General features: G+C 35.1%; 1 protein-coding gene across 1 annotated transcript in view; it reads right to left on the bottom strand.

Moving 5' to 3' along the window:
* Positions 1–27,370, bottom strand: part of LOC144958989 (uncharacterized) — a 589,046-nt gene that overhangs the window by 355,570 nt on the left and 206,106 nt on the right. Inside the window, exons 96-99 of the mRNA XM_078891292.1 lie at positions 15,391–25,737; positions 14,497–14,631; positions 12,817–13,010; positions 12,123–12,288 (exon numbers count right to left, since the gene is read on the bottom strand). Of these exons, the coding sequence (XP_078747418.1) occupies positions 12,123–12,288; positions 12,817–13,010; positions 14,497–14,631; positions 15,391–25,737 (10,842 nt within the window). The remainder of the gene's footprint in view (positions 1–12,122; positions 12,289–12,816; positions 13,011–14,496; positions 14,632–15,390; positions 25,738–27,370) is intronic.

Genomic DNA, 27,370 nt, shown 5'->3' with positions numbered 1-27,370 from the left:
CCATTTTTGTAAAACAATTAAGAGTTGTTAGTTATGATTATGTGTGTGTGTGTGTGTGTGTCGGGGGGGGGGGGGGTTACTTTCAAAACTTGCTGTCGCGTTTTCACCATTCAGAGAAAATTGCGAATTTGATCAATAACGTATTTAGTGAAAGTTGTAAAAGAAGATCTAGACAGAACGAAGTTGACATCACTCATTGTCTTTGTTATTGTATTTTGCCATCCATGTTTATGAGTAATTCTCACCAGACTGTATTAACCAGACTATAAACGGTCAAGGTTACACATAGTTCTGTGTGTTGGTCCGTTATACTTCCGGATGGCAATGTTGTGAGCTTATTAACCAAGCGTATACTATCTCTTGAAGACTACTTCATACCCCCCCCCCCCCAATACGACGATGTTCACAAAAAGAAATATGAATAATTGGTGTTTAAGGTAACAATAAATAAAATTATTAGAGATCCCATAAAATGAACTCATACCAGGGGGGACGAAGTGGCCGCGATTGGTTAAGGCATTGCACTGTGACCCAAAAGATCACGGGTTCGATCCCCGGTTCAGGAACTTCCGATTTTTTACCTTGGGCTAGATTATTAATTCCCCCCCCCCCCCAATTTGCTCACTTTGGATAACATGGGTGATTCCTGTTGACATCAGACATCTTGTTTGATGGATTAACTACATTCCTTCATGGAAAGCCTTGGCGGCGGTATCTAAACGAGGCCGTAGGGGAATGGCTTAATCATTTTTTTAAATACCATGGAATGCATCCTCATCATTTTGTGTGTTGGTAAGGTATCGTGTGGCTGGCGGATGTTGTGAGTATTTTACCTAATCGAGAAAGTCGTCTTTTTGGACGACGATGGATCGACGTCAGATTACAAGGCCACGGCCATCAAAGAAAGGTGAATTAGGGGTTGTATTCAATAGTTTAACAAATTGATATTATGCGCTTGGCTAAGAAGCTCACAACATTGCCATCCGGAAATGTAACGAACCCACACACAAAACACTATGTGTAGCCTTGAACTTTTATAGTCTGGTTAATACCGTTTAGTGAGAATTACTCATAAACACGGATGGCAAAAAACAATAACAAAGACCTGAGTGACGTAATCTTCGTTCTATCTATAGGATTATGTGTTTCCTAGAGTACTTTTAACAACTCATTGGGCGCACCTACTAAAAGCTCATTCGGCGCACCAACAAACAACTAATTGAGCGCACCAACAAACAACTCGTTGGGCGAACCTACTAACAACTCATTGGGCGCACCTACTAACAGCTCATTGGGCGCACCTACAAATAACTCATTTGGCGCACCTACTAACAACTCATTGGCCGCACCTACAGACAACTCATTGGGCGCACCTACTAACAACTCATTTGACGAACCTAATAACAACTCACAGGGCGCATCTACTAACAACTAATTGGGCGCACCAACAAACAACTAATTGGGCGCACCTAATAACAACTCATCGGGCGCACCTAAAAACAACTCACTGGGCGCACTGCTAATCTAAAAATGATGCCACAACGCAATTCTTAGTGCCGGGCCCTTGATAGAACGAAATTGACATAACTCAGCTCTTTGTTATTGTTTTAAGCCAGCCATTTTAATGATTTGTTCTCACTAAATTGTATCAGTATCAGACTATAAACGTTTAGGATTACACATAGTTTTGTGTGTTGGTAAGTTATAGATAGAATGTAGTTGACGTCACTCAGGTCTTTGTTATTGTTTTTTTGGCCATCCGCGTTTATGAATAATTCTCACTAAACTGTATTCCCCAGACTATAAACGTTCAAGATTACGCGTGTGTTGGTTCGTTATATTTCCGGATGACAATGTTGTGAGCTTCTTAGCCAAGCACATACTATCTATATCCGGCTGGAGGATGTTTTTAGTATTTTAGCTAATCGCATAGCATTAATACTTAAAAAAGCTCGCAAAAACAGGACGCGTTAATAGCTTATTCCACAACATGCTAAACCAGGCATATGCCACTAACAAAATAATCTGCTCTTCCATATTGTGCACATCCGTTTAGGTAACATACTCACAGCATTTACCCCCCACATGAAACCTACCAATACACAAAACTGTGTGTAACTTTAAATGTTTATAACTTAGTTGATATATTTAAGTAGAAACTAATCACTTACACATTGGTGGTTTAAAAACCATAACAAAGAGCCGAATGACTTTAACTCCATTCCCTATATAGATAGAACGCGCTTGGCCAAGGAGTTCACAACATTGCCATTCGGAAGTATAACGGACCAACACACAAACTCTGTGTAACCATGAACTTTTATAGTCTGGTTAATACAGTTTAGTGAGAACAACTCACAAACGCGGATGGCAAAAACAATAACAAAGGCCTGAGTGACGTCATCTTCGAACTATCTATAGATAGAACGAAGATGACGTCACTCAGGTCTTTGTTATTGTTTTTTTGCCATTCATGTTTATGAGTATTTCCCACTAAACTGTATTAACCAGACTATAAAAGTTCATGGTTACACATAGTTTGTGTGTTGGTCCGTTATACTTCCGGATCGCATTGTTATGAGCTTCTTAGCCAGGCGGTACCTGTCTTCATTTCAGCCCAATTAACATGTCCTTCAGTCGTTGAGCAATGTTGCACAGAAGGCCATTTTATAAATAAATCAATCAACCCTTCTTACGATTAAAATAAATAGTGAGCACTTCAAAACCGTGGAGTTGGAGTGGGTCCCTTTTTCTGTAGCGTACAATTTCTCGCTTCCCTTTGGATAGGACATTAATCAATAATCTGTGCCTAAGAGGTGTAGTAAATACTGCTGTGTGTGGGTGGACAGAGAAGTCAGACACCCGAGCTCACTACTGCATACGGTTGATAAGACGATTCACTCACTTCTGAGATAAGCACTCTACCCACTGAGCTATCGGGACCAACCTTAGCCTTCGTAAACTGATACTAACAACAAAAAAAAAAAACAAACAAACAAACCCAACCCAACTCCATAAAAGAGGATGGCGATCACGGGTGAAAGTTAAATGTGAATTGTAATCATGTAACTCAACCAATGGAATCATGTGTTTCCAGCCTTGAGAACTTCTAACAACACATCACTTTTAACTTTCGTTTGGTGATCGTCGTCTTCCTTTGTGACGAAATTGTTTGGTCAGTATCAGGGCTTTTGTTTAGAAAGGCGGCGGACCAACAATCTTACTGTTTCATATTAAGAAAAGGCCCATAACGTTGAGGGCTGGTGAATTTCCTATTCGTCATGTCCATGGGTGGCTATGGCCAAAACAGTCGTAATATTCAGATTTTTTTGTTTGTTTTGTCTATATGTTTTACTATCATAAAAAAGTCGATGTTTTTGACTTGGTGTCAGAATGTTGTATATGCAGGTATGTTTTATTCGCTTTGAGATACCGTGTCTGTGGAAAATATTATAGTATGCAAGCAGTGTAATGTTGTTTTACTTTTTTTTTTTTTTTTTTTTACACGTTTAGATTTCCCTACTTTATTTTTGTATGTGTAATAGAGGCATAGCTGAGGGATATCATGCAGGGAAATAGCTACGACGAAGCATTCATTTCATGGGGAGATGCAATGCAAATAATATCAAATGAATCAATAATAATATGAATTCTCTCGTACTCTGTAAAAACACATCCCCCACCAAAAAAAAAAATTTAATTAATTATGATATTTGGTGACAATGAAAAACTTGGAAGTTTGAAGTCAAAGTAGTTTCAGGATCAAGGTTTTAAAATTCAAGATTCTTTACAATTAACTGATGGTAAATTTATTTGATTAGACAGCCAAGTAAGTTGTGTGACGTAATCAAAGAAACAGAAAAGACTACGGGATAAATGTTACAAGTGATCGAAAGCAAATAAATGTTTCTTTCAAAAATTAAAATAACACCGTTTTATGTGGAAATTATAATATCTTATATAATACCGTGACCAGACGCCAGGCTAAGTAAATAAAAAAATCATACAGGTGATCAGATCATACATATCCAGCGTTTTAAATGCCTTATTCTTTTCTGTAGAAGGAACGAAATTGAAGTCACTCAACTCTTTGTTATTGTTTTAAGCCAGCCAGCCACTTTTATGATTAGTTCTCACTAAATTGTATTAATCAGACTATAAACGTTTAAGATTACACAGAGATAGTTTTGTGTGGTGGTATTGTATCTGGGTGGCGTTTTTTGGTTTTTTTTTTAGTGAATTTGTATCTAAACCCATAACGTCAATTCAAGGTGACAGGGGAGGTAACTTTGGTTTCTTATCAAAGATAATCCTTACCAGTTTGCCTAAAGCTGAGTTAAATGAATTTTCAAGGTTCAGTACTTTTAAAAAATTAATAATAAAAAGATAGAAAAAATAGAAAAGAAAAAGAAATCAATGACCAATTTATCAGCGTGTATTGCCGAATATCCAGCCATTATTTTAATCTCATTCAATTTTCCTTCTGGTCCTCAGGAATATATCATATTTTCTTGCAAACTTCCATATTTGGTTCTTCATCTAGCTCATCAGTAAATTCACTAAATCCCGTAAATTTCCTTGCAGTACACAATTTATTTAACTATTCAAACCAAAACATTTGTCCTCTAAGGTCAGATCACAAGTTTTCAAAATCCCATGGTCATTTCTAAAATTGTCATTCAAATAATAAATCAAACACAAACTCATTCAACTACACACCGTGTAATCCTTCGTGTTGGGCCGGTATCATGTGTAGGAATTGAATAGACGAAGAAAAGTAATTGGGTATAATCCTTTCCTTACCAATCATTGGAAAATTGTCACATTCGTTACGATGCAACCGACAATTTTCTCATTATGATTTCTCTTGTACATCACCAAATTTAAAGAAATGCTTTGATTACAGCTATTATTACTATACAATGTGTTGTAGAGCTCATTTTGCTGAACAACATTCTGTATAGAATGCACTTGTTACTTTTTTTGTTTGAGTAAGAAAAGTCTATTTTTGTGTTGGGTGGGAGAGAATTTTCGGGGGAAATTCTAAAAATGGCTGGTAAGGAGAGAGTTAAAGAAGACCTGCCAACTTAAAAATTCAAAAATTCGTAGTTTTTAGGAGATAAACATTATAGTGGCTTGGTTAACTTTATAGAGATTAACAATTTAATTTCACGGAGAATAAACAACATTTCGAAATCCTTAATTAACATAATGTAGTCTGGAATCAACGGTAATTTTAAATAAGTTTTAATGACTTTGAGATGCTCATGAAATTCTGAAATTGGAGCCAAAAATTCGTAATTTTACGAATTTTTTGTAGGAGTAGGCAGGTCCGGTTAAAGTCAATATAATCACAGTTAGAAAATTTGGAGAAAATCTAGTTGTTTTTTTTTTTTTTGAAGAGTAATTAAAAAAAAATCAATCTCTTCAATGGTCAATCGTATAAATTAGATATTTTAAAGCATTAGATTCCCACCCGCATGATACCATTTTTATCACGATGGGTCAAACGTGGTCATTCCAAAAACATTCGAAGCATTCAGGGGCTGGGCAGCATCTGACCTGTATTGTAAATGTGGGGAAAACATGCTGGGGAGATTATGGTCATTAGTATGGGGTTATGACAAAGGATAAAAAACCCAAAACAAAAACAAAAATAATTAAAACATAAAAAGACAAACAATAAAATAGAGTATATGTGGAATCACTTTTTGCATGGCCAAACCAAAAACTGTATGTAAAATATACATGCAAAACAGTAAAATAATAAATTATTCTAATTGAAATAAAAGTTATTATACTTACAGTCTTACAGATGGAAAATATACTGATTTATATCAGGTACAAATATAAGATAATAGCTATTCAATTGTAACAACAACAAAAATAGTTGTCAATATCATTTAAATGAACAGAGAAAAAAAATCTGTGAGAATCCAAGACCTTTTTAAAAAAATAACAAAGAAGGCATGAATGCTTTTACAAATTTAATAATCATTAGTTGTATCTGGAGTGACATTTCCGTAGAAAATTATCAACAAAAAAGTTCTACATGAGATGTAAAAAAAGCAAGAAAAAATACACACCTCCCTCCCCATCCCCCCCCCCCAAAAAAAAAAAAGGAAAACAACAACAACAGAATACAACAAAACAACCAAAAAAAAAAAAAAGAAAAGAAAGAACAAAAAAACCCAAAAAAAAACAAAACAACCCGCCCCCAAACCCCCCCCCCCCAAAAAAAATCCCCCAAACAAACCCAAGACAAAAATTTAAAAAAAACGAAAAAAAAAAAACAGACAAACTAAACTAAGAAATGAGGTATATTTGGCAAAATGTATATTTTGGCGTGATAAGTGCTATATCTAGACAAAATATTTACTCAAAGTCAACAAAAGGAAAAACAAAAACAAAAGAAAAGTAAACAAACAAATAAAAGAAAACAAGCATTACTTAGTGAAAACAAATTAATATAATATTAAAATATGAAAACGAAAATGCAATGACACTATCTAAGAATTGGCAGGCTATTAGTACAAAGTCACAACCATGGAATGAGCGAAAAATATTATGTGTACAAGTAAATTATGTAAGTCATGATTAAAAAATAGAAATCACACTGGGTCTTATTAAATAAAACTGGAATAAAAATACACACTAGTCGATACAAACAACATCAAAATAGTTGGTGGATGAGCAAACAAGTGTCTTCACTTTTCGAGAATACTAGAGACTATATATACACCACGCACAGAATTATCCAGAAAATAAAATAATTAGGCATTGTTAAAAGACTGTTTGGAAGGGTGAGGGGAGGGGGGTATACAGGTATCAAAGTATGTACATGCTGTGTTGTATTGTCAAATGTTGAGAGTTGTAATTTAATTTGAAAATGTGTTGTTTACATTTCTACTTTTTAAAAATTTATTGCTTCAAATTTTGAATTTGTGCAGTTCACGCATAGATAAGACTAAAACCAATACAGAAGAAGAAAATGAATAAGTAAAAGGCCAAAATGTTGACTGATAACAATTTATTTCGTGTCAAATAAACCAACATCAACAAAGTGGGAAGGTATATTGATACATAATATACCAATAACAATAACAACAACAACAACAACAGCTGAAGCAGCAATGTCATGTGTGTAACAAATTAAACATAATTAAATCGAGAAGAAATTACGTAAAACAATGACTATGTTGTTTGCTCATCCTTGTGTGTTAACAAAAATAATTAAATCAAAAAGCACAGCTCTATGCGACTAATATTTTAACATTGGTTCAATTTAACTATAACTGCATTTTTTCAGGATTATATAATGATATAAAATATGTTAAGAGGACAGTTGTTTATTGTAAGGGATTTTTGGATGATAAGGTAAAAGAGTATTTTTAAAAAAAACTGGATTATTTATCTCAAATTGGTGCAGTTATAGTTACACATAATAAACATGTACAAATCACACTAGGCAAGAGGCAATGAGTTATATATAATGATATTGCACAACTATCGTTAATCACCTCTCAGAATTCGTTAAAATTCAAATGTTTTTTTTTTTGTGTGTGTGGTGAAATCAAGATAAAGATTTTAAAAAAAAATTTAAAGTTAAAAGGACAATATCATTACATATAATATATTCGTTTTAAACGAATGCACGGATTTTAAATGCAGCTCAAGCTCTTTGTAAGCAGGATAAAACACTGCAACACTTCGATTTTGCCTCGTTAAAAATAAAACATACTGTAAAATCCACATTTACTCTTGATTCGTACAAGGTATACATCCTTTGACTCTATTCACGCATCATTCAACATCATTACGGTTGCTGCTTTGCCGAGTTGGTTCTTCTTTTGATTTCCTGAAATTTCAAAATTCTGTTCTAACATTTAAACTAAATTTTAAAAATCGCAAGGAATACTTTGAATTTAGAAAATGAAAAGAAATATTTTTGCACATTTCCTTTTCATAATTTCCTGGAAGTCTAAATTTCTTGAAGAATAAATATTTTATAACGTATTAAAAAATTCGCCCAAAACAAACAAACAAACAAACAAACAATCCCTTCTCCCAAATAATTAAAAATAAGCACTATATCAGATCATTCATCAAAGAAATAATATCTTTTGCATAAAACCAATCCATGCTAGAATGACCAAAATAATCGTCGATATAAGTTGAATGAAAAGACATTCAAGAACCAAATCAGCAAGCAGAGTTTCACAACAGCTTTATCACATTTTCACATTATCACAATTGTATGGCTTCATTCAAACCAAAAGACAATTTAAACTAAGCTTACTGGTAACCACGTATAGTTTGTCTCTATTCAACAAGGGGCGTGTCTTCATCGAATATGATGATTGACACAATAACAAGCTAAGCTTACAGGTAGCCTTATATAATATGTATCTATTCAACAAGGGGCGTGTCTTCATCGAATATGATGATTGACACAATAACAAGCTAAGCTTACAGGTAGCCTTATATTATATTATATGTATCTATTCAACAAGGGGCGTGTCTTCTTTGAATATGATTGACACATTCACAACCTGCCACTTAAAACTAGCAGAATATATGTCTGATTTTGGTTTTAAAATTCCGATTTGACTAAAATTGTATGATTTACATCCTTCTTTATATGCCTTATCTTTTTTTGAAAATTCGTTAGAATTGATGTAGTGAATCTCAATTTGGTCAAATTGATCTAAAATCAGAATCTAGTTCCAAAAAAATCCTATTTCAGTCAAATTTGACTCCCCCGCTAATATCCGTGAATTATACTGTTAAATCCGAGTGAGTGGCAGGTCTGGATTTTGTTTACATGAGCAGTCGTTGATTTATAATAAAAGTGATGAAATTAAGACAGAATGCACTCTCTGCTGTCTGATTAAATGTACTGTGTATAATTAAAATGAAATGCCTATTTGAAGGACTATGACGTTCTGTAGGTTTATGGACCACATAAGCATAAAATAAATAAAAGTAGTCCTTCACATCCATTTCAATAGCATGAAAAAGACAATAGCAATTGCTTGCTATCCTTTAGATAGGACGTTAGTATTATGTGTAATATTAAGGGTAGGTTGTACTGGCAACGACTATGAAGGTTCTGTCGGTGGATGGATCGTATTAAAAGCACATTATGCTAAATAATTGTGAGGGCTGTTTGCACACAAAAATAAAAAAAAAATATTCAAAAAGATAAAAGTATTAAATTAGGAAAGGATTTAAAACTTCAAAAGTTTAGTAGCTGCGTTAGGTACTATTTTAGATTTCCAAATCGTAAAACCAACGACTGCTCTACAGTTAAACACACAAACTACATATCAAAATAGGTGATATAAATAGGTTTTTGCAAATGTAAGGCAGGGTCAACTCAAATATGAAAACTAAGGGGTTCTATTTGATTTATTTGTTTTTGGGCCATATTGTAAGCGCTTATAGAGTCATTTAGATAAGTATCAGAAAGCTTTTTGTGTAGTATGTGTGTCTGTTTTTGTGCGTTGGTGCATGTGTTAAAATATTTGAAACCCAAATAAAATACTGATCCCAATATCTTGGAATTATGTTAAGAAAACGTGTATTTACAATTTAGTTGCCACTTGGAACTGCCACGTTCCTTACAGAAATAAACAAAAACAACAAAATATTGTTTTTAATCAACAAAAAGCACCTATACAACATTTATATTTCTGCACTGTCACTGACTAAGAGGCTGATCGGAACGATGCGTGGTCGTCATCTCTTTGACAGCTGCTGCTGCTGCTGTTGTTTGAATCTAAAATTTTGTTTGAATCTGTAGTTTCAATGTCTGCTTCTCTCAACGTACGGCTTTGCGGACGAGTTAAAACGCTGTCGTAGTTTATGGAATCTACAACCTGTGAGCTGGTAGTGTTATAATTTACAATCTGGTACCCCGTGTTATGCCTTAAAAAACTGGTTCTTAAAAATGTCTCATCGGAGATTTGTGCTATGTTTTGGTTGGAAGAACTGGAAAGAGAGGAGGTCGAAGAAGAAGACGAAGAAGATGGAATTGATGATAGTGGTGATGATAATGATGATGACGATGATGCTGAAGATGATAAAGATGATAATTGGACAATGTTATTATTCATATCATCGGCATCATTTTGGTCTGGGTTAGTATTTGGAATAACTTGGTTAGGTATTGAATCAACAGTTAGAGTTGCTGGAGTTGTCCCCCTTCTCCATTGTATCTCTAACTCTATGTCCACTCGATAGTACTCTTCACGAATAAGTCTGCGGGCGGAGGCAGCGCCGGATTCTTGTCCTGTTCACATGCAAATACATCAAAGTAAAATGTCAATATAAAACATGAACATCTCAGCAATCAAACTCTACTCGAGCATCTACAGGGTGTCCCAAAAATGTATAAATAACAATGTGAAATTGAATGTAAGCTTCAATTTAATAATATACGAAAACAGATAAAATGGACGTTTTGGGTTTCAATTTTATCAACAAAACAGGATGAATTAAACACGACAGACAGACGAATGAGATAATGAGGTAGTGGCGTTGTTAAGATGAATATCTATACAAAAACATCAATAGGGAAGGAAATAGTATGTTCCTTCGTAAGGAAGCACGAATTAAAATAGAGCAATAGATATTTATAAAAGTTCTTATACAAAAATGCATACACATTTAACAATGATTGTAAATGTGGGTTTTAATAAGATACAATTATTGTTTAAAATTTAGTTTTAAAATGTAGCTCCTTATAGATATTTTTAGACTTATAAAATAATTAAATTTTATTAAATGCCACGTTAAAATCATTTAAAATTTGTATACATTTTTTGGGACACCCTGTAGGCTATATAGAGCATTCTTCTTCTTCTTCAAGTACCAAGTCTGTGCCAGACATCGGTGATCATGATACGCCATTCATCTCTTTGATCAGATAACCTCAGAAAACTCTTCTCTTTCTTTGTCACCCAGCTGTTCAAACTATTCAAATATGTTTTTCTTGGTCTACCTTTACTCTTTTTACCTTTTACCTTTATAGAGCATTATTCACTTAAAATGCTCAAAGCGGTTTACTTACTATGGGGTCCCTGGTCAACAGTAACAGTTAACATGTAGGACGAGACAAGCTGCCTACTAGGCGATATTACAATTTTTCTTCTCTGTCAGAGACAACGCTGTTAACGGCCAGGTACTCATTTTACACCTGAGTACGATGAGATGATGTGAGTAAAGAGCCTTTTCCAAGGACTCGTCTATGAGTCACTCACTCAGAGAGGGACTCGAACCCAGGACCTTCCAATCTGAATGTGCGTGTCATATCACAAGATCGAATACCCGCATACAATACTGACCAACGACGTGTCCCTATTCACAGGCCTGATAACCCACCATCAGTATGGGCTCATAGCTGTAAGAAAAATTTCTCTCTTACCAATGTAAAAGTAAAATATTGTCCATTACAGCCATATTAAATCAAGCCCATATTTGTGTTCGGTTATTGTAAAGTTCCTAGAGCTAATTTGCATGAAATGTTGGCGCTTTATTGTGTGCATTATTATTATTATTATTATTATTATTATTATTATTATTATTATTATTATTATTATTATTATTATTATTATTAATAATAATATTATTATTATTATCATTATTATTTTTATCATCATCATTATTATCATTTTATTATTATTATTATTATTATTATTATTATTATTATTATTATACTATTATTATTATTATTATTATTGTTATTATTATTATTATTATTATTATTATTATTATTATTATTGTTATTATTTTTATTTATTATTATTACTATTATTATTATTATTATTATTATTATTATTATTATTATTATTATTATTATTATTATTATTATTATTATTATTATTATTATTATTATTTTTCAGTTCTTTATTTTATGAATGAAACGTTTCATGCTTTTTTTTATCTTAGCAATATATTGGACAACCCTGATTCAATAATTATCGTTTTCCTATGGCCACGTCTTTAGCAGCTTAATATTCCAAAACAATAAATACATAGCGATGGGTGGCGCGGGGTGGCAGGACTGGGTGGGGGATGGGGGGGGGGGGGAGGTGTGTCAAACGCAACAAGAGACTTACTTTCAACGAAAATATCCACAAAGGTAGTGACCGATCCAAATTCATTGGTTGCTTTACAAGTGAACTCCGCTTCTTCTTCGAATGTGACGTTCGTGATGGAAAGTGTACACTTTCCGTGTTCATAGGTGGATGTGTAGCGTTCACTTCTGGTTATGTCAATTTCCTCCTGATATCGAAAAGAAAAAAACCCAAAACAAAATCAGTTTTGAGGTTTTATTGTGAGCTCTAGATAGATATGTTGAGATTAATGATTTTATTTTTGGTGTGTAAAATCCTGAGAGAAAAAAACAACATTTAATCGACACTAATTTCAACCAAGAACACTAGCTGGTAAGACAAAAAAAAAAACCACTCTTTGATTTAACCCCCCTCCCTCCTCACAAAAACAAAAAAACAAAAAAAAAACCCAACAAAAACAAACAGAACAAACGCCCCCCCCCCCCCTCAAACAAAGCAAACAAACAACAACAACAAAATAAAACAGAAAAAACAAACATGCAAACATAAAAAAATACCAATAAAAGCAAAAAAAAGATAACAAAGAAGAAGAAGAAGAAGAAGAAGAAGAAGAAGAAGAAGGGAAGAAGAAGAAGAACAAAGAAGAAGAAGAAGAAGAAGAAGAAGAAGAAGAAGAAGAAGAAGAAGAAGAAGAAGAAGAAGAAGAAGAAGAAGATTGAAATAAAATATAGGTTACCTTGAACCAGGAAATGGTAGGTGTCGGTTTTCCCACGACAAAACACACCAGTGAGATGGACGTTCCTTCCATCACCAGCATTTCTCGTTGGAGAGTCTGAGTGAAACGGGGAGCTTCTGTGTCTGTTACGATTGTAGTCTCAACCTCCTGAGTCTCAGGAGCTTCTTCTTTGGGAATGATGATCTCTGCTGAGACTGGAAAGACATAGATATATTACAGTGGATTTTACAGATATATTACAGTAATAAATGTTTTTAAAAACTATGATTTATTACAGTGGATTTTACAGATATATTACAGTAATAAATTTAAAAAAAATTATGATTTATTACAGTGGATTTTACAGATATATTACAGTAATAAATTTAAAAAAAATTATGATATATTACAGTGGATTTTACAGTAATAAAAAATTTAAAAAATGATGCCCTTACGCCACGGCATCATAGGGTATCGTCGCCCAGGCATTCCACGAATGAATGTTATGGATAATTCATCGAATAAAATGTCTGATGTCAACAGGAAACACCCATGTTGTCCACGTGAGCAAATTGGGGTTTAATAATCTTGCACAAGGAAAAAAATACAGTAATATCTTTAATAAATCTGTATCTAGTACCTACATATTTTGGAGTGCAATATCCACTAAACGTGCTCAAATCGCATTACAAGGGGTCCCTGGCTAACAGCAACATTTAACATGAAGGACGGGACATAACACCCGTTCGGCGATATTACAATTTTTTTTTACTGACAACGCTGTTAACTCATTTTACACATGAGTACGGTGAGAGAATGTGAGTAAAGAGCCTTCTCCAAGGACTCAACTATGCACTGAGAGAGGCTCGAACCCAGGACCTTCCGATCCGAAAGCGAGTGTCATACCACCGGACCACATAGCCTCACAGGCGTCATGTCTCGTTCCACATGTTAATTGTTGCTGTTGGCTAGGGACCCTTTGTAAAGCGCTTTGAGCACGTTTAGTGGATATTGCCTTGTATAATTTTATCGTGAGAGTGCAAGTGCAAGGAGTACGCATAACAGGCGGCTGGTACGGTACGAAATGGAAATGTAGCTCAATCTGGTCTGCCTGGGAGGGGGGGGGATGAATGAAACATTTTGAAGTGCATTAACTCACTCAATCCTAGAGAATTTTGCTACTTTTCAAAATTGGAAAAACAAATGTATTAAAAATGAGCATGTGCATAGATAGTTTTATTCAACTACCGTTAACATACAAAAACTAAATAACATAAGCTTTGATACTACGCCTATAATTTGTCTCAGAAAAATGTAACGAATAGGCATGGGGTAAAAGTAACCCTGGTAAACTACATATATAGGGAATGAGATTAGCGGAAGAGTAGCATCCCTTGATTGGACATCACCTTACAGAGAGAACGTCAACATGGTTTTGCGCATGCGTCTCTCTCGCCCTCGCTTTCGGTGAAGTGTCTCCGGAAGCGAGGACTAGAGACGCATGCGCACAACCAACATGACGTTCTCTCTCTAATAACTTTTCCGCCGGTGACGTCCAATCAAGGGACGCTACTCTTCCGCTAATCTCATTTCCTACAGTCGGTGTTAGGGTTGAGTCAGTTAAGCATGGTAAATTTGTGGAAATGCGCTACATAAATTTTAATATCTAATTAATTACGTTGAAAGATACAACAGACTTACTCGTCTCACTCTCCTGTACGTCAATTTCAAAATCCACTGTGGTCGTTTCCTCCACAATGTGTTCGGTTTCTGTCTGGACAACCACGTCTTCCACTATTTCTGAGCTTGGTTTCTTTTCCTCCTCTTTGGGAACGGCTAAGAAAATACAAAAACAGAAAGAGTTTATAACTTTAAATTGAACACGCACAAAAACAGGCACACACAAACACAAATATACGCACTCACGCAGATACATATACATATAAACACGATACAAACATACAAATCAAAGTGAAAAATAGTAAAGATACCAATCAACAAACCACAAAGTCAATATCGCTTTACATATAGCTCAATAGCAAACGCAAAAAGTTCAGTTTGATTAAATAATTAACCCTTATCTGTTTTCAGGAATATACGTAAGACAATGTATTTTGAAGATTGCACCACTATTACGTATGCAAAAATCTAATTTTTGTGCAACACAAAAAACTGAATACTTATATGGATTTTAAATGATATTTCAAACATGACAAATATCATGAGAAAAACAAAAACAAAACAAAAACAAGAGAGAGAGAGAGAGAGAGAGAGAGAGAGAGAGAGAGAGAGAGAGAGAGAGAGAGAGAGAGAGAGAGAGAGAGAGAGATTGAATCCAAGGTTATCCATTTGGTACAGCGATCATAGGCATAATAAAAATATATGCCTTTAGAAAAGAATGAAACACCAGAATGCAGTTTGTAATAAAGCATATCAATCGAATTTATTTGTAGGAGTTGCAAATATGTAACACGAGAGCTCAAAACAAAAATATCACCCATGTCAAAGCCGTGTAACGAACAGCAAATGATAATGACCAAATTGTATTAAACATTACAAACTTATGTCCTTCTTTACTCCGTGCATGTAACTTACAAATTTCAAACTCCGCCTCGGTCTCTTCAATAGATTCTGGTATCATGACAAATTCTGCCTCTACTTCTTGGGATTCCTCGGGTTTTTGCTCAATCTCAACATCCAATGAGATTTCTTGCTTCTCTGGTGCTGAAAGCTGCTCTTTTTCCATCTCAACGTCAGCGACTGATTCTACCTTGTCAACCACTTCAGCCTCGGTTGTGAGAGTGTCTGGTGACAAAACTTCATCGATCTCAATAACTTCAAATGTTTCTTCACTTTCATCCACTTCAAGCTTTTTCTCATCTTCCACGACAACTATCTCTTCTTCAAGAGGTATGATGTCGACAGAAGACTCTTCAAGCTTGACTTCATCTGTTTGTTCTATACTTTCAAAGTCTAACACTTCAGCAGATTCTTCAACTTTGTGTGGCTGAATATCGTCAACAGAGACGGTTTCACTTATGATTTCGATGGCTTCTACCGCCGAGGTGTCTTCTTTTCTCTCCTCAACATCGTCTACATCTACTGTGGATATTACTTCAAATGACTCCTCAACAGCCTGTGGCTTCTTCTCCTCAGACAAGATAGTCTCAAAGGCTTCCTTTATAACTTTCTCCTGGAGTTGATCACTCAAGATCTCAATCTCTTCCATATTTAGTTGCTCTATAGTTTCTTCTGTTTCATCAACAGCAAGCGATTTTTCTGAATCAATATCAACTGTCTCAGTCTCGTTCCCAACAACATTTACACCGAGCTGTTTACTTTCAATTTCAGATGTTTCTGTTGTTGTAGACAATTCGACTTCTTCCTCCACAACAGAAACTGCCTGCGGCTTCTTGTCATCGATAGCAGCTGTGTCTTGTTCAGATTTGACTTCGTCCACCGTTGGCGTGCAGATGACAGTTTCTTCTGATATTTGAATGGTAGAAATTTCAACAATTTCCTCCATATGTTTCACCTCTTTAGGCTTTTCTTCTTCAACATTGACACTCTCTGATATCGAAGCAACTATTTCTTCTGAAGGTTGATCAACTGTAGTCTCGACAGTTTCCTCAACAGTAGGAACATCGACAACTTCTTCAGTCTCTTTGATTTCTTGGGGTTTTTCTTTCTCAATTTCTACAATCTCTTCATGAATGTCAACTTCCTCAACAGCTGATTGTTCGACTTCAATTTCACTTGTTTCTTCAACAGTTGAAACTTCAATGTTCTCCTCTACTTGTTGAATTTCTTGCGGTTTTTCTTCCTCCACGACAACAACTTCTTCATGAGGTCGAATCATCTCCTCCATTGTCGTTTCGGTTTCCGTTTCAACAGATTCACTCATAGAAGGAATTTCAACGAATTCTTCAGATTCCCTGACTTCTTGTGGCTTTTCAGGAATCAATTCTGCAACAGCTTCGTGTTTTTCAGTTTCTTCGACAGCAGGTTGATCTACCTGAATTGCAGCAGTATCTTCAGTTGTAGAAATTTCAACTTCTTCTTTCACTTCCATTATTACCTGTGGTTTTTCTTGTTCAACTTCTATCGTTACTTGCTGAATTTCTATGATTTCTTCATTTGTTTGATCAAGTTCAGTTTCAACAGTTTCTTCAAATGAGGATATTTCAATTTCTTCCTTTGTTTCTTCAATTTCTTGAGGTTTTTCTTTTTCAATAAGAATAGTTTCTTGTTGACTTTCGATGACATCTTCTTTAGGTTGATCATATGCTATTTCTATTGTTTCTTCAAAGGTAGAAATTTCAACATCCTTTTTTGTTTCCTCAATCTCTTGTGGTTTTTCTGTTTCCACCACGATAGTTTCTTGTTGTGTTTCCACTACATCTTCAACTGGTTGATCAACTTGGATTTCAACAGTTTCTTCAAAGGTAGAAATTTCAACATCCTCTTTTGTTTCCTCAATCTCTTGTGGTTTTTCTGTTTCCACCACGATAATTTCTTGTTGAGTTTCCACAACATCTTCAACTGGTTGATCAACTTGGATTTCAACAGTTTCTTCAAAGGTAGAAATTTCAATATCCTCTTTTGTTTCCTCAATCTCTTGTGGTTTTTCTGTTTCCACCACGATAATTTCTTGTTGAGTTTCCACAACATCTTCAACTGGTTGATCAACTTGGATTTCAACAGTTTCTTCAAAGGTAGAAATTTCAACATCCTCTTTTGTTTCCTCAATCTCTTGTGGTTTTTCTGTTTCAACCACGATAGTTTCTTTTTGAGTTTCCACTACATCTTCAACTGGTTGATCAACTTGGATTTCAACAGTTTCTTCAAAGGTAGAAATTTCAACATCCTCTTTTGTTTCCTCAATCTCTTGTGGTTTTTCTGTTTCCACCACGATAGTTTCTTGTTGAGTTTCCACTACATCTTCAACTGGTTGATCAACTTGGATTTCAACAGTTTCTTCAAAGGTAGAAATTTCAACATCCTCTTTTGTTTCCTCAATCTCTTGTGGTTTTTCTGTTTCCACCACGATAGTTTCTTGTTGAGATTTCACTACATCTTCAACTGGTTGATCAACTTGGATTTCAACAGTTTCTTCAAAGGTAGAAATTTCAACATCCTCTTTTGTTTCCTCAATCTCTTGTGGTTTTTCTGTTTCCACCACGATAGTTTCTTGTTGAGTTTCCACTACATCTTCAACTGGTTGATCAACTTGGATTTCAACAGTTTCTTCAAAGGTAGAAAGTTCAACATCCTCTTGTGTTTCCTCAATCTCTTGTGGTTTTTCTGTTTCCACCACGATAGTTTCTTGTTGAGTTTCCACTACATCTTCAACTGGTTGATCAACTTGGATATCAACAGTTTCTTCAAAGGTAGAAATTTCAACATCCTCTTTTGTTTCCTCAATCTCTTGTGGTTTTTCTGTTTCCACCACGATAGTTTCTTGTTGTGTTTTAACTACATCTTCAACTGGTTGATCAACTTGGATTTCAACAGTTTCTTCAAAGGTAGAAATTTCAACATCCTCTTTTGTTTCCTCTATCTCTTGTGGTTTTTCTGTTTCCACCACGATAGTTTCTTGTTGAGTTTCCACAACATCTTCAACAGGTTGATCAACTGGGATTTCAACAGTTTCTTCAAAGGTAGAAATTTCAACATCCTCTTTTGTTTCCTCAATCTCTTGTGGTTTCTCTGTTTCCACCACGATAGTTTCTTGTTGAGATTTCACTACATCTTCAACTGGTTGATCAACTTGGATTTCAACAGTTTCTTCAAAGGTAGAAATTTCAACATCCTCTTTTGTTTCCTCAATCTCTTGTGGTTTTTCTGTTTCCACCACGATAGTTTCTTGTTGAGTTTCCACTACATCTTCAACTGGTTGATCAACTTGGATTTCAACAGTTTCTTCAAAGGTAGAAAGTTCAACATCCTCTTGTGTTTCCTCAATCTCTTGTGGTTTTTCTGTTTCCACCACGATAGTTTCTTGTTGAGTTTCCACTACATCTTCAACTGGTTGATCAACTTGGATATCAACAGTTTCTTCAAAGGTAGAAATTTCAACATCCTCTTTTGTTTCCTCAATCTCTTGTGGTTTTTCTGTTTCCACCACGATAGTTTCTTGTTGTGTTTTAACTACATCTTCAACTGGTTGATCAACTTGGATTTCAACAGTTTCTTCAAAGGTAGAAATTTCAACATCCTCTTTTGTTTCCTCAATCTCTTGTGGTTTTTCTGTTTCCACCACGATAGTTTCTTGTTGGGTTTCCACTACATCTTCAACTGGTTGATCAACTTGGATTTCAACAGTTTCTTCAAACGTAGAAATCTCAACGTCTTCTTTTGATTCAACAATTTCTTGAGGCTTTTCTTTTTCTATTGTTATAGTTTCCTGCTGAATTTCTATGATTTCCTCCTTTGGTTGATCAACTTCAGTTTCAACTGTTTCTTCTATTATAGAACTTTCAATCTCTTCTTTTAATTCTTCGATTTCTTGCGGTTTCTTCTCCTCCACAATTGCAGTGTCTTGCTTAACTTCTACAACTTCTTCTTTTGGCTGATCTGTCTGGATATTGATAGTTTCTTCAAAGGTAGATGCTTCAACGTCCTCTTTTGTTTCCTCAATTTCTTGTGGTGTTTCTTTCTCTACAACTATCATTTCTTGTTGAACTTCAACCAATGTTTCCAGCGACTGATCTACTGGAGTATCTGTAGATTCTTCAAAGGTTGAAATTTCAATCTCTTCTTTCGTTTCCTCTATTTCTTGGGGTTTCTCCTTCACCACGGTGACAATTTCATGCTTAACCTCTACGACCTCTTCTTTTGGCTGATCAGATTGTATTTCTATAGTCTCCTCAAACATTGACATTTCAACGTCTTCTTTTGTTTCCTCAATTTCTTGAGGTTTTTCAATTTCTACCACAATAGTATCTTGTTGAACTTCAACCGTTTCTTCCTGTGTTCGCTCAACTTGAGGTTCTACATATTCTTCAAAAGTTGATATTTCAATTTCTTCTTTTGTTTCTTCAACTTCTTTAGGTTTCTCAGTTGCTATTGTGATGGTTTCATGCTCTGTTTCTATAACATCTTCTTTTGGCTGATCAGTTTGAATTTCAATGGTTTCTTCAAACGTAGAAATCTCCAAATCTTCTTGCGTTTCCTCAATTTCTTGCGGTTTTTGTTTTCCCACTACGATTGTTTCCTGTTGAATTTCAATAACCTCCTCCTTTGGACGCTCGACTTGTGTATCTGTTGTTTCTTCAACGATAGAAGAATCGACATCTTCTTTCGTTTCTTCAATCTCCTGTGGTACCTCTTTTTCTATTTCGATGGTCTCATGTTGAACTTCAATTACCTCCTCACGTGGTTGATCAACTTGGGTTTCCACAGTTTCCTCAACAAAATCAATTTCAACATCCTCCTTTATTTCCTCAATTTCTTGAGGTTTCTCCTTCTCTACCGTGACAATTTCATGTTCAACTTCTAAATCCTCTTCTTTTGACTGATCAATTTGAATTTCAATAGTTTCTTCAAAGGTCGAAATTTCAACCTCTTCTTTTGTCTCCCCAATTTCTTGTGGTTTTTCTTTTTCTACTACAATAGTGTCTCGTTGGACTTCAACCGTTTCTTCTAGTGTTCTCTCAACTTGAGTTTCTGCAGATTCATCAATGGTTGATATTTCAATCTCTTCTTTTGTCTCCTCAATTTCTTGAGGTTTCTCTGATTCTATGATTGCAACTTCATGTTCAGTCTCTAAAACATCTTCTTTCGGCTGATCAATTGGAATTTCAATAGTTTCTTCAAATGTAGAAATCTCCACATCTTCTTGCGTTTCCTCTATTTTTTGAGGTTTCTGTTTTTCCACCACAATCGTTTCTTGTTGAATTTCAATGATCTCTTCCTTTGGTTGTGTGACTTGTGTCTCTATTGTTTCTTCAACCGTAGAAGATTCGACATCTTTCGTTTCCTCAATCTCTTGCGGCTTTTCCTTTTCAAGTACGATAACTTCATGTTGAACTTCAACTGTTTCCTCACGTAATTGGTCAACTTGGGTTTCCGCAGTTTCCTCGATGACAGAAACTTCAACATCTTCTTTAGTTTCCTCAATTTCCTGTGGTTTTTCTTTTTCTATGAGGACAGTTTCACGTTGAACTTCAACAACCTCTTCACGTGGTTGATCAACTTGGGTTTCAACAGTTTCTTCAGTGGTTAATGTTTCAACATCTTCTTTAGACTCTTCAATTTCTTGCGGTTTTTCTTTTTCCAGGACAATGGTTTCTTGATGTACTTCAGTTGTCTCCTCAGTTGGCTGCTCAACTATGGTTTCAACTGTTTCTTCAAATGTTGATACTTCAATCTCCTCTTTCGTCATCTCAATTTCTTGAGGTTTTTCCTTTTCCACAATAATGGTTTCTTGTACAATTTCTATAGTTTCTTCTGTTGGCTTGTCAGTTTCAATCGTAATGGTGTCTTCAACGGTGGTAATCTCAACATCTTCTTTTGTCTCCTCCGTTTCTTGCGGTATTTCTTTCTCCACAACGATGGTCTCTTTAATAACATCAACCGTGTCCTCCATGGATTGATCAATTTGAGTTTGCACATTTTCTTCAAAGACAGAGAGTTCAACATTTTCTTCTATTTCCTCAATTTTTTGTGGACTTTCTTTTCCAACAACAATGGATTCTTGTTTATCTTCCACAGCTTCCTCTTTTGACAAATCAGTCAAAACCTCGGCAGTCTCTTCAAACGTACAAATCTCCACTTCCTCTCTCATTTCTTCTATTTCTTGTGGTTTTTCTTTTTCAATAACAATCACTTCTCTTTGGGTTTCAACTAATTCTTCTCTTGGTTGATTTACTTGCGTCTCAACCGTTTCCTCTTCAACAGGCCTTTCTACAGTTTCGAAAACTTCTTTTACTTCTTGGGGCTTTTGAAGCTGGATTTCAATCGTTTCTTTGTTTGTCTCGGTCTCCTCAACGTTGGGTTGTTTCATTTCAATTTCGATTGTATCTTCAAATGTTAAAATTTCAACATCTTCCTTTGTTTCGTCGGTTACTTGAAGTTCTCTCTTTTCGATCATTATTTTTTCTTTCGTAATTTCAATTGTCTCTTCTTTTGGTTGATCAACTTCGGTCACCAGCATTTCTTCGATGGTAGATATTTCCACATCTTCAGTTTTCTGCATATCCTCTTTTTCAAATGTAATAGTTTCCTTTACTTCATTGGATGTTACAAAAGTTTTAACAGTTTCAAACACTTCTTTGTTTTCCTCAGGCTTTTGGAATTGAAGTTCGATTGTTTCCATATGTGTTTCGGTCTCGTCCACACTGGGTTGCTTAATTTCAATTTCAACAGTATCTTCAAATGTTGGACTGGCAACTTGTTCTGATATTTCAACAATTTGAGTCTCAGTAATATTATCAGTTACATTAATTTCCTCAACACCTTTTGATGTATCCAAAAACAATTCAGTTTTTTCCGTTTTGGTTTCAGTTTCTTCTTCTTTGGTTGGACGGAACTCAAATTCAATGGTTTCCTTAACATTGTCGTCTATTTCTTCACGCTTTTCTAGCTCAATGTTAATTGTTTCCTTTCGGTTTTCAAACTGAACTTCTATGACACTTTCGTGCACATCGTCTTGATCGGGCTGCGACAACTGGATTTCAATTGACTCCTCAAATGTGGATGAGTCAATATCTTCTTCAACGTGTTCAGATTCTTTAGGCTTCTGCTTTTCAATAACAACAGTGTCAAGCGAAACCTCGACAATTTCTTCTTTGGGTTGATCCACAAAAGTTTCAACAGTTTCTTCGATAGATGGAACTTCGATGACCTCTTCCACTTGTTGAACACTCTGTGGCTTTTTGAAGTCTACAACTAAAACGTCTCTTTGTTCTTCCACAACTTCTTCGTGTGGCTGATCAGCCTGAGTTTCGATAGTTAGTTCTGTCTTCGAAATTTCAATATACTCTTCAATTTCGTTGGTTTCTTGAGGTTTACCAATCTGGATTTCAATGCTTTCCTTGTGATGCTCTGTATCCTGGACCGATGGCTTTACAATATCCACTTCAGAAGTCTTACTTAAGGAAGATATTTCAACATTTTCCTCAGTTTGGTCTACTTCTTGGGGTTTTTCTTCTTCAATAACGATAGATTGTTCATTAATTTCGACCACCTTCTCTACTGTTGTATCGCTTTCAACTGTAACAGTCTCTTCGACATTCAAAATGTCCACAGTCTCCTTTGTTTGGTCTACAATAACAGGCTTTTCAAAGTCAATATTGATAGTCTTTCTAGTTTCTTCAATTGTTTCTTCATTAGGTTTGCCAATTTGAGTTTCTTCTGTCTCTTTCAAATCAAATGTCTGGACAATTTCTACAATTTCTTCGGTTTCATTTGGTTTTTCAAAGTCAACGACAATAACTTCTTTTGTTTCTTCAATTGTTAATTCCCGGGGATGTTCACTTTCAGTTTCCCTGGGTTGTGTCGTTTCTGTGATCTCAGTCTCAATCGTTTCTTCTATCTCTTTAACTTCCTGTGGCTTTTCAAATGTCACTTCGAAAACTTCCCTTTCAGTTTCAGTTTCTTCGACATTTGGCTTTTTAATTTCTATCTCAACAGAATCCGTAAAAGTGGAGATTTCAACTTTTTCAACGACCTGTTCCACCTTGTGAGATGTCGGTTGATCTAGGATTATTGTGTCCTTTGTAATTTCAATTATTTCTTGCTGAGGTTGTTCAAGTTGAGCCTCTGGTTTCTCTTCAATCGTGGGAGCTTCAACAATTTCTTCTATTTCTTGGGTTTGTTTAGGCTTTTCTAAATCAACAACAATGGTTTCTTTCGTTTCTTCAACCGTTTCATCATGCGGTTGCTCCATCTCCGTTTCGACTGTTTCTTCAACTGTTGGTGCTTCAATATTTTCTTCGATTTCCTCGACTTCCTGGGGTTTTTCAAACTTGATTTCAACAGTTTCACGACTTTTCTCTGTTTCTTCTACGGTGGGTGATTTTATCTCAATTTCCAGAGAGTCTTGGAATGTGGATATATCAATATCTTCCGTAACCTCATCAACTTTTTGTTGAGTTTCTGCTTCAATTACAAAACTTTCTTTTGTCAGCTCTATGATTTCTTCAGTTGGCTTATCAGACTCAACCTCAACACTCTTTTCAAGTGTTGATTTTTCAACAATTTCTTCTGTCTCAGTGACCGTTTGTGGTTGTTCTAAATCCACAATGATGACCTCCCTCCTTTCCTCAATAATCTCCTCTTCTGGTTGAGCAACTTGTGTCTCGATGGTACTGTGAACATCTGGGACTTCAACAATTTCCTCAATCTCTCTTACCTTTTGAGGTTTGCCCAACTGTATTTCAATGGTCTCTTTGTGGGACTCTGTTTCGTCAACAGTAGACTGTGTCGTTTCAATATCAATGGTTTCTTTCACAATGGAAACGTCAATATCTTCATTCACCTCATCGGTTTTCTGAGGTTTTTTCAGGTCAATAGTCAAGGTCTCCTTTGTAATTTCGACAATTTCTTCTTTGGGCTGACTGGTTTCAACCTCTAGAGTTTCATCAATTTTTGGAACTGAAATGGTTTCTTCGATTTCTGTAACCTCTTGGGGCCTCTCAAAAACGATTTCAACTGTTTCTTTGTGATGTTCTGTTTCTTCCAGTTCAGGTTTCTTTAATCCTATCTCAATTGATTCTTCAAAAGTTGAAACCTCAATGTCTTCAATAATTTGTTCGACCTCTTGTGGTTTTGCAATATCGATTATTATCGTTTCTTTTTCAACTTCAATGATTTCTTGTTGTGGCTGTTCAGTTTCAATTTCCTCTTTCTCTACAATCGATGGAAACTCTACTATTTCTTCAACCTCTTTGACTTTTTGAGGTTTTTCATAGTCAACAACAATTACTTGTCTTGTTTCCTCAATAATTTCTTCTGACGGGTGTTCGGTTTCCGTTTCCTTTGTATCTTTTATTGGAGAACTCTCTATTTTTTCATGGACTTCTTCAACTTTGTGCGGCTTTTCTAATTGAACCTCAACAGTTTCTTTGTGAGTTTCAGTTTCTTTAAATATTGGTTGTTTTACGTCAATTTCAATTTTCTCTTCAAATTTAGAAACTTCAATATCTTCCTCAATTTCTTCAGTCTTTTGGGGTTTCTTTTGATTCAGTACAAGAACTTCTTTTGTAACTTCAATTGTGTCCTCTTTAGGCTGATCGACTTGAGTTTCCAAAGTTGATTCAATGTTGGGAACCTCGACTACTTCTTCAACTTCTTCAACATTTTGTGGCTTAGGCACACGGAACTCCAAAGTGTTTTTGTGGCTTTCTGTCTCTTCCACTGTAAGTTGGCCAACTTCAATTACTAAAGATTCTTTGACTGTCGTAGTCTCTACTTCCTCTTCGACTTGCTGCACAGAATTTGGTTTTTCTTCTTCAACTATTATGGTTTCTTCTGTAATTTCAATGGTTTCTTCTTTGGGTTGACCAATTTGTACTTCAATTGTCTCTCCAAAAACTTCTTGATCGACAGTTTCTTTCACGTGATCAACATTTTGAGGGCTTTCAAAATCAACAACGATGACATGTTTTGTTTCTTCCACAGTTTGTTCTTCTGGTCGCTCGGTAGAAGCTTCCAGAGTTTCCTCAATTTTTGGAATTTCTACATTTTCCTCTACTTCCTTAACTTCCAATGGTTTTTCAAAATCCACAATAATAACATCTCTCGTCTCCTCTAAGACTTCCTCATGAGGCTTATCAATTTCAGTAACGGGAGTCTCTTCAACCACATCAATCGCTACAGTTTCAATTTCAAAGGTTCGTGAAATTTTAGTCTCAGTTGTTTCGTGTTCAACTCGTGAAGTAGGTGTTATTTCTATTTCTTGTTTGTATACAGTTTCTTGTTGTTGAATGGATTCCTCAACTATTGATAAAAACGAGAAAAAAAAGCGAAAGTAAATAAATCTTAACTGGGACGTCAAAGGTTGGAACTGAGTAAACATTAATTCATGCTATTTCAAATGCAGCGTGAAAATTAATCAATGATAGTGCATGAAGTACTCGTTTATTATATCAATCTCGCAAAAATAAATAAAGCGCCATTAGCTGATGAATTAACTCTCCCCTTACCTGCCATTTTCAGGATTTCCCCCAAAACTTCACACCCAACTAACACAAAAATATTTGTTTTTTTTATCACTCAAACACAATCGTAGTAACATTCTTGCGAAGCATAATTTCTTTAGCATGCTCTATAACACATTTTCTTTAAATTTTTATGATGTACAAAAGAAATTTGAATCAGAAAAATGTTGGTTGTATCGTAACGAATGTGACGATTTTCCTCTTGTTGGTAAGGAGAGAGTTAATCAACTATATAAAATAGTTGTTAAAAAATCATAGGAACCATTTTGACGACGACTACGAGACGATTTAATAGAGAATATTTTGACGATGTTCAAAATGTTTCTAGGCCCAAATGAGAATCCTAACAAAATAGGGTACAATTCTGAGACGCATATAATTTTAATGAATAAAAGAAAATATTAATAATTTATATTGACTGAAAGACGGGGAGTTACTACTAAGTTATTATATAATCTCCACTCTTGTTCTTTTTTATAACTTAAGAATGTTTCTTTCTTAAAGAAAAAAAAATCTTAATTTCGTCAAAATAAAGATACATAAAATGAGTTTATGCGGTTCTAAAATAGTTTTGTCGACATCAGCAATGAAACTCTGAGCGAAGGAAAGCTTTCAAATGGTATGTCCTACCCCCGCCCGATGAAAAAGGTTAATGAAAAAAAAAGTTCTGTTAAAACTTCAAACTGCCATTCTTCCCAGACCGGCTTTGAATGTCACTGAAAGTAAAATAAATCCGTACGCGTCATCATTTATATCACGGATTTCATATTATGTCTCTCCATTTTTTTCAAATGAAAATTCTCAATTTTTCTTGAAGATTTTTGACTTTTTTAAAGCTAGTCATGGTAACAGGCCAATATGCTATGGAATGGTTTGATAATGGAAATTAAGATAAAGGGAGTAAATCTGACTCATGAATTAACAACACAAAATAGACGTTTGGCCTTTGGCCTTTCTCAAGTTTACTTGAGAAAGGCCAAAGGCCGAAAAGTGGTCTATTTTGTGTTGTTCATTCATGAGTCAGATTTACTCCCTTTATCTTAATCTTCATTTTATTGACTCATTTAGGCACCTCTATTAATGGCTTGATAGAGTCTGTTCTGCATTTGAAATACATGAAATATTTATCAAAAATCACATTCGTCCAGCACATGTGGAGGGTTAAAAATAAATAACAGAGAATTCTGACATCAGTTTTTGAAGAAAAAAAAACATCACAAGAAAACCCAGCCTTAGACATAATTAAATCTAAAATTTTCCAGGTTTTCTTGTGAGTAAACTCAAGTTGAATTTAAATGTCATATACACTTTTGCAGGTCTGCAAACCAAACGCAATAGGATTCAATAGTCTGACGTCACTTCCGCCCAGCAACCAGGAACTTCGTTCCAAACAAAGAAAATCGGTATTTGTT

This window comes from Berghia stephanieae, chromosome 13, assembly GCF_034508935.2.
Source record: "Berghia stephanieae isolate SIO BIC M18660-M18661 chromosome 13, UCSD_Bste_1.3, whole genome shotgun sequence".
Taxonomy (NCBI): Eukaryota; Metazoa; Mollusca; class Gastropoda; order Nudibranchia; family Aeolidiidae; genus Berghia; species Berghia stephanieae.
The sequence above is the reverse complement of the archived record's forward strand: the minus strand, read 5'-3'. Positions and strand labels throughout refer to the sequence as shown.